The following is a 9,168-nucleotide window of genomic DNA, read 5'->3' as shown; positions in this document are numbered from 1 at the left end:
TCCTATCATGTACATTTCTAATCACAGATACAACATTGAACGGATGCCAGATGATTATGGAGCCCCTCGATTCTGATTCTTATAAGACAAAGTTCCTCTGCCTCCTTCCAACCAACTTTTTGGTTTCAGTTCATTCAGCATGCTATAGCATGAATTATTCACCCACTTGCTGTATTATCAGCGAGAATGGTTAAATAAATTCTCTTTTCGATGCTTTAAAAAAAAAAAAAGAATTTATAGGAGGACTATTAAGACTAAATGTTTGAGGAAGTCAGCTCCAAGGGAGAAAACCAACTGTAATATGGAGATGAGGGCTGAAACACAACATAAATCCTTCATGCTGGGCTGCTCACCCTGTGAAGGATTGAGTCCATCCCCGTGCCCCCGGCACGTTTCAGAGGGTCGGGATGCTGCCTCCAGGCGGCCCACTGCCCTCTCCAATCTTTCCACCAAATTTTGCATGTCAGCCATGATGAATCGCCTGCTGAAACAAATCAAATATTTATTTTAATGTTACATTGCACCTGCACTGGAGTGAAGACAATGTCAATTCTGTGTGACACAATAATTTAATAAGATAGAGGGGCTGGGGAAATAGCTCAGTAGAATAAGCGCTTGCCTGCCAAGTGCACGGGCCTGAGTTCAATCCCCAGTTCCACCAAAATAATAATAATAATAATAAAGATTAACAATAATAATAAGATAGAAAAGTAGTCTAGCAAATTTGTAAAACCATACTGCCCTCATAAGGTTAAGTCTCCTCAAAACTAGCTCTACAATCCCAGCCCTAGCAAGGCTCAGGCAGAAATATCACTGTGAGTTCAAGGCCAGTCTAAACTGCACACAAAATCCTATCTCAAAAAAGATCAAAAAATAAATAAATAAACCAGAAATGGAAGTTAAATACTCTTTAAAGATAGAAAATTGAGCTTCAGAAACATGGCGTGACTTTCCAATAGTTGCACAGCTAGTTACTACAGAAGACATTACTCAGTTTTTCTGTCTCTAAGTTCTGTGTATTTTCCACCCACCACTCCCTGTGGCCTACACGTATGTAGAATGCTCCAAACAAAGTGAGCAGGATATTCACTCTGCCCTCAATAACTCACTGTCTAACCAGAAAGACTTAAGAGATATACTAACACTTATAAAAACAAATAGCATTTAAGGTGACATAAAGCTGCAGATAGAGTGGCATGTGGTTTCAGAGAGGGGAAAGAGTGTATCAGCTAGAAGGATCAAATAAGGATATCATGGAGAAGCTGCCATCTGAGCCTGGCTTCAACTAAGAGTAAGTGATCTTATGAAAATCTGTCAGTGAAATTTCAATTAAAGGCTTGACTTAGGTTTCATTTCATCAAGTCATTAATTAGCTTAAGTAACTAAAGCTTAATGAACAACTTCCTTAAAGCTGTCTAAAATGTCCAAAGCAATTATAATTTCTCTCAAAATGGCATCATACCAGAAAACACAAATTTAACACATTGCCCTCCCTATGAAAGACATAAGTAGCTCATAAAACAATATACTCCCTATCTATTTTTCTCTGTATACAGGTGTGGCATCTCTGGGCCCAGTCTTTACTAGATATTGTTGTTTACAAATTATGAAAGAAAAGGAAAAATGAGCTTGAGAGTGAAATCAACCATTCTATTTCCTGGCCTAGAGAAGTGACAAGACTCCAGGTCTATGCTCTACTTGCAAATCAAACTAGAAGCAGCCATATACTCTCTCTCATGTTATGACACTCTCAACTGATATCTGAATTGCTGTCCTGTTCCACTGTGGGTACTGGCCAGAGACAGACTCACAAATAACCTACACTTCATAAACCCAGGGGGAAAGGCAGGAAATTCAATAAACTGCCATAACTACATCTCCAAAGTAAACAACACTCAATTCTATTTTAGTATGTTCTTTTATACACAACAAACACTACAGGTTAAGACCAACACTAACAGAGACACAGTACTAGGTGAGTAGGAATATGAATACTCACCAATCTTAAAGGTTATTAATACAGCTCCAGGGGAGTTAGACCCCTTGCCCCATATTTTGCTTACTTACAAGCTTTCACTACTAAACAAGCTGTATTTCTGCTGCCTGAGTTATGCAGAATGAAAAGCAGTAACAGCTGCCCTTCTGAATTAATCTCATTCTATCCCTAACCAAATATAGAATAGCACACCTCACCTCTGGTAGGGTTAGGGTGAGGTAGAGTAAAGAATGCCCAGAATTGAAGAGACAGAAAAGACATACCTTTTCTCATTCCCTCAGGTGGTCACATGCACCCCCTCCAAAGCCTTTGACTATTATTGCAGTCTAACACCTAGCTCACTTGCTGCTGGTCCCACAACAATCACCCCCAGACTGAATCCTTTCTGGAATTCAGAATCTAAGATTCAGCTTCCATCTAACATCCACCTGGATGTCCTAAAGGGACCTCAAACTGAAATATCTAGAACACCACTCAAGACTTACTCTGTTCAGTTTTACCCTACTGCCTAACAGTTTTCTCATTACTGTCATCAGAGTTGTCTTCAGAGAAAACAGATAAATGTAGATTTTGAATAATAGCACTCACTGGCTTTAGGGCAATAAGCAGTTATTCAAACTTTCTGAACTTCAGTTTCCTTATCTATAATGGGGACAACAAAGTAGAGTCCAGAATAAATTTTTTATTTTTGGTACTGGTAACTGAACTCAGGACTTTATGTTTGCCAGGCAGACACTTGTGCAGCTGAGCTATATCCCTGGCCCCAAAAATAAGTAAAAAAATCCTTGTAGATTTCTTGAAACAGTGCTGGAAGATTCTATCAACATTAAGTTATCTTCTTTGTCTTCACATCTAATGAGTCATTAAAACCCAGAGACTTGTTCACATCACATCAACAGATGTCCCTTGTCTTTATTCTGACTGATTTAAAAAAAAAAAAAAAAAAAAAGTTACATCATCAAAACTCTGCCCAGAGCCCAGGGACATAGCTCAGCAGACTAAGCACCTGCCTGGCAAGCTCAAGGACCCAGGGCCAATACCCAGTACTGCATGCCATTCAGGGCAGCCACCAAAACCAGGCATGGTGGCACACACCTATAATCCCAGCACTGGGGAGGCTGAGACAGGAGGATCACTACAAGTCTGAGCTGTGTAGCAAGACCCTGTACCAAATAAATAAATTTGAAATAAATAAATAAATAAATAAAATCCTGCCTAACTTACAATAATTTTCTAACTAATTAAGTTTCCTTTAATATCTATAATATACCATTTCTTCATCCATATCATAGCCAGAGTGATCCATCTCAAACACAAATTAAATTAAGACATTTTGGGGGCTGGGGAGATGGCTCAGTAGAATAAGTGCTTGCCTGGCAAGCACAAGGGCCTGAGTTCAATCCCCGGTTCCGCCAAAAAAAAAAAAAAAAAAAAGAAGAAGAAGAAGAAAGAAAAAAACAAATTAAGACATTTTTAATTTTATGCCATTCGATATTCTTCACAGAATTGAGGGTAAGGTCCAAAGTGTTTCCATATTTTAGCCTTGCTTTGCCTCCATCACTTCCGAGTTTTATCTTTTGCTATACCTTTCCCTCTGGACATTACCATACCCAGGACTTAAAGGCATTTTCAAAAAGAGCCATGTTCTCTCTCACTTCTGATCCTTTATGTGCTATCAGCTCTGCTTGGCTGCTTCCCCTCTATGATGTGACCCTCCTCTGGAATTCCTATAGTCCTTTTAAAAGTCTCTGCTAAGATACAAGTGGCCCAAGAAGCACTTACAGTATGTGCTTCCATGACTCTATTTCCACCATACACAAGAGTTTAAAATAATTTAACAGTCAACAAGCAATTAGCCACTCAAAGAATAACGATCAAAGCAATGTGCTTACAACTATTGTCATAAACAAAATGGGATTTGGAAAAAAAGTAAAAACATTAAGATTCTGTAGGGTTAGATTAAAAGCTGTTATTCATCTAGCTGTAAAATAAGGAGGCTACTGTAAAAGATATGGCCAAGAAAAATATATGGCATCTAATCAGATATTGAAACTAAATAGCAGGACAGACAAATCTATCTTCCACTGAATCACTGTTTCTCTGCATTATGAGCAATTCTATAAATCATACTATAAAAACACCATCTGAACAGTCCTTTGAGCATTTTGTTTGTGACAGGGTTTCACTATGTAGTTCAGGATGGTCTTAAACTATGTAGCCACAGCTAGCCTCAAACTTATGGCAATCCTCCTGGCTGAGAGCTTTCAGCACCTTTTGCAATTAGCCTCATATCTAACACCTACACTGATGGAGAACCTGAGACTTATGAGACAGCCATCTCAAAGTCTTAAAGTTCTTCCTTATATGGAGCCAAGTCTAACTCCCTGCCACTTCCACCCACTCATCTTGGTTTTGCCCTTGGAGGTCACATAAAACAAGTATGAATTTAAAAAAAAACAAAAAAAAACAAGTATGAATTAAACAGAACAAGTACTAACTGTGTAGTACTGATTGAAAACACAGTAGCATTAAGAGAAGGGAGTTGGGGACTTGCAAATATGGGGGACTTAAAAAGAATAATGACATTATAAGCAGAGACAGGTTCTAGCATGTTCTAGTTAGGGTAAGATGATGAGGTCAGTTTGGGGCATGCTGTTTGAAAAGATAAGGTTTCTAAGTGAAAATGCCCAGTAAGTATTTAGAAATAAAGTCTAGGATACGATCAAAACTGGAGATGTTTGCAAGTTATTGGCAAAGAATACGAGGTCATGAGAATCAAAATCGTGCACAGTGAAAAGAAACTATGACATTGATTCTCCAGCAATTTCTTTTGTGGTTTGAAATCAAAGGGAAAAAAACAAAACTGGCTATAAGATGCCTGCCAAAGTGCTTCACTCTCACCTTTCTAACAACCCAACCCAGTTCCTTGACCTATTCAAGGAAGTCTTTCAGAAGTTAATGAAACCAGGTTACACCTGCAGTTCTTGTCGCATCTTAACAGGTAAGGAAGCTGGTAGAAAAAATTTCTAACTAAGTAAGAAGCTGCTATGCTTAAAATGCTTTCTACTGGGTCCACAGTGGTTCAAATTCCAAACCTATTGCATATGTAATCCCAACACCATGGAGGCTGAGGCAGGAGAATAGCCTCAAGTTCAGGGTTTAATTGCAGTGTTGGTTCTTTGCAATAAATGCAGAGGTACATCTGTTCAAACTCATTTCTTTCCACCATTTTAATTACAAACTGAACTGGAGGAGAACCAAATCAAATTCAACTGTTAGATTCACTATTAACCTTATGGGGAAATTTGTTTGATTTTTAAATTTATTGGTACATTTTAGGTTTACATAATGATCACATTCATTACCAGGAATTTGTACCTGTACATGATATATCTTTAATTTTTTTTTATTTCAGTCAAATTTAATTGTTAGGTTTAATGTTGACCTTATGGGGAAATTTGATTAAGCTCTTGGTCAAATCAGTTTGCAACAAGAAATGTGGAAAGAATTACATTTTCAAACCAAGGTGCCTCTGTGAATGGGTTTTGCAGTATGACACCTGGACTCTAAAGGATTTATTGGGGCGAGGGAGATGGCTCAGCAGAATAAGCGCTTCCCTGGCAAGCGCAAGGGTCTGAGTTCAATTTCTGGTTCCGCCAACAACAACAAAAAAAATTGTCTAAAGGATTTATCATCACTGTTCCAAGTCATCACTCAAGTAAAGCTGAAAAGTCAGCCTATAGAGCATAACAGCTCAACTGATCTGTATCAAAATTTTCTTGGCCTCAACTCTGTAATCCTGTTCTGAGATTTTTATCCTGACAAAGTAAACTTTAATGCAGGAGAACAATCGGCATGAAGAGATATTAAGATATTTACGGAAATGTCAGACCTCTCTTTTCCCTTCCCTTCTAAGATATACATCTTAGACTTCTAATTATGGAGGAACAGTTAAATGGACCGTGGAAAGGCTTGGAGAAAACAAAACTTATAGTATTTATCACGTTAAGGTGACTGGGTGTCACATTAGGGTGTACACATGCAATCTCACACAATTTCCTTCCTCCTTTGTTTTCCTTAACATACAGAGCTAGGGATGTAACTCAGTGATACAGCACTTATTAGCATGCAAGAGGTCCTAAATTCCATACCCAATACCCCCCACACATGAATTTTTTTTTTTTTTTTTGGCAGAACCGGGGATTGAACTCAGACCCTTGCGCTTGCCAAGGAAGTGCTTATTCCACTGAGCCATCTCCCCAGCCCCCCACACATGAATTTTTAAAGAAAAGTTTAACATAGAAATATCAGACCATTGCCACTTGGATGTATCTTCTCAGCTAACACTAAAATAATACATTTATTAATTCTCCAAACAACAGAGAAATCTTTACCACTAAGTTCTAACATGGTATTAAGCAAAAAATAAACATGTTAATAGGAGATACTTACATGTTGGCTGTTTAACCTCAAAACCAACTACTTTGCTCCAGTAAAGATGTCATCTAAATGTAACCCAAATCAAGGACCATTGTTCTTTCCTAAGCATTTGGTTTTACTGATGAAACCAATGACAACTAGTGCCTGAGTCACTACCACCTGACATTTTGATGAAAAGAGAAAGGCCTATATTTTAGAGAGGTAAGGAATCCAACTTAATATCAGTGCTTGTCTCCTGTTCCCTCCTTATACCAGTGCTCTATCTGAAACTACACGAATAAAATGAGTAATAGTGTATAAACTTAAGTCAGAGATGGGAACTAGCTGTTTCAATCGTCTAGACCCAGCAAACAGATAACTGTGTGGCAATGAGTTTGAGTCTCCCTTAGTTCAAAGATTTATGAAGACTGGGGCTGGAGAGATGGCTCAGTGGTCTAAAGCACCTACTTGAAACAAGCTTAGCAAAGCACAGGGACCGCGGTTCAATCCTCCAGCACCACATGCTAGCCAGCCTGCCCCCTGGTGGGCTGAGCTGGCCACACACACACACAATAAATAAATGTAATAAATAAAAATAAATAAATATTAAAAAAAAAAGATTTATGAAGACTAACTGTAAGGTTTATTCAGCAAGCCCTTTGTAATCATGTATACTTTATATTGTAAAAGGCACAACTGCACTGATTGACTTGAGCCTGGATTGAGCCTGGATTAGTTGCTATAATAGAATAGCACTTTCTACTCTCATATGTAAAGAGAGATTCAAGTATGCCATTTGTCCGTAGCCATGATTCTACTACAACTAAAGATGTGAAAAGTTTTATGATGGCTAAGTCTATAATTAACTTAAATATAGTTTTAATGGCCTCTGGAAAAAAAACTGAAAATAACAACAACAAAAAAAAATCTCACCTTAAAAATAGCAAGCTTGTTCACATTTCAAGTATTTTACAGCCAAGTGGAAAAGTTTGACACATGTCTGGTAATAGAAGGCAAACAAAGCTGTACTGTAGCAGAGAAGTATTTTTAGACCTTTGTTTTTATTATGTTTACATAATGGTATATCAAAAAATAGTTTCAAAGCAAATGTGGTAGTTGCAATAATTCAAAGACAATGAAATGTCAACAAATTTATCAATTAAAATAAATGTGAACACCAACTCTCAAGTATATACATTCTAAAAATAAACAAGTCCCTGACCACTAAAGTCAACCAAGCTAAATTCAGGCAATATGAACATGAACAAAACCTGCTTCAATATACATATATATATATACTATATATATATATATGTATATGTATACATATATACACATATATATGTATATATACACATATATATGTATATTGAAGGGAAAAGAGAGTATATATAAAAAAAAGAATATAGAGAGGGAAAAGAGAAATTTGCTGACTCACAGGGTTGACTAACACAAAGCTTGTTTCTAATGCCAACCAGTGGCCCTAGATCACACCTGACAATGGGAAGGTAGGGCAAAGAGGCAAATCCTTTTGAGGATCACCCAGGAATTCCTTGAAGATGTAATAATTTCATGATGCCTCAATGGAAAGAAGTGATTAATTCATTACAGGGTATTGAGTGTTTATCAAGTACCACATAAAATTGTGCTAAGTAGAGCTATGGACCCTGTCCTCAGGGAATCAGGCTGAAGAGGTAAGCTACAGTACAATCATAGCTATGGACTTTCTAATGCAGGGGCTCTTAACCAAGGTCAATTCTGTTTTCCAGGGCGCAGGCACAGGGGTCAGGGGTTCAAACCCCAGGCCTGCCATGCTGGCCCTGCCCCCCTGAGGCGCACTGAGACTGCAACTGAGACTGGTTGTGGGGGCAAACCCCTGTAATCCCAGCTCTTGGGAGGCTGTAAACAGGTGGATCACTACAAGTCCGATCTAGCTGTGAAACCCTGAACACCCTGTAGACCCTTCCCTAAAATACAAAAAAAAAAAAAAAAATTCTGTTTTCAGCAGACATCTAGCAATGTCTAAAGACATTTTTGAGCCAGGGATGGTAGTATACACATGCAATCTCACACTTAAGAGGCTGAGGAAGGATGATTGCTGTGAGTTAAGGCCAGTTTGGACTACATAGTGAGAGCCTATCTTAAAAAAGACACTGGGCTGGGGAGATGGCTCAGTGGAATAAGTGCTTCCCTGGTAAACGCAAGAGCCTGAGTTCAATGCCCAGTTCCACAAAAAAAAAAAAAAAAAAAGACATTTTTGGTTGTCAAAATTGAAGAAGTGCTACTACCATCCAATGAATAAAGGCTACATATGGCGTTAAACACTTTATAATGCACAGGGCAATCCTACAACACAGAATTATCCACCTCAAAATGTCAATTGTGCCAAAGGTGAGAAACACTGTTCTAATGTAATAAAAATAAGGGAACGCAAATAGTTCGAATAAATGCTAAGAGCTGATCATGGTGCCAGATGCCTGTAATCTCTCTATTTGGGAAGCTCAAGCAGGAGGATTGTCCCAAATTCAAGGCCAGCATGAACTACACAGCAAAGCCCAGTCTCAAAAAATAAAATAGGTACAGTGCCACATACCTGCAATTCCAACATTTAGGAGGCTGAGGCAGGAGGATCAGCATGAGGTCAAGGCCAGCCTACACTATATAGTTGAGTTCAAGGCCAGTCTGAACTACATTGCAAGACCCTGTCTAAAAAATAAATTAAAACATAAAATAAGGGGCTGGAGAGATGGCTC

The 9,168-nt window shown here is 38.3% G+C and overlaps 1 protein-coding gene across 1 annotated transcript in view; it reads right to left on the bottom strand.

Moving 5' to 3' along the window:
• Window positions 1-9,168, bottom strand: part of Cap1 (cyclase associated actin cytoskeleton regulatory protein 1) — a 27,420-nt gene that overhangs the window by 14,513 nt on the left and 3,739 nt on the right. Inside the window, exon 2 of the mRNA XM_004641070.2 lies at window positions 354-484. Coding sequence (XP_004641127.1) covers window positions 354-471 — 118 coding nt within the window. The 5' untranslated portion in view covers window positions 472-484. The remainder of the gene's footprint in view (window positions 1-353; window positions 485-9,168) is intronic.

The sequence above is a fragment of the Octodon degus genome, unplaced genomic scaffold, assembly GCF_000260255.1.
Source record: "Octodon degus isolate 3935 unplaced genomic scaffold, OctDeg1.0 scaffold00130, whole genome shotgun sequence".
NCBI lineage: Eukaryota > Metazoa > Chordata > Mammalia > Rodentia > Octodontidae > Octodon > Octodon degus.
This window is presented reverse-complemented; position numbering and strand designations above follow the sequence as displayed.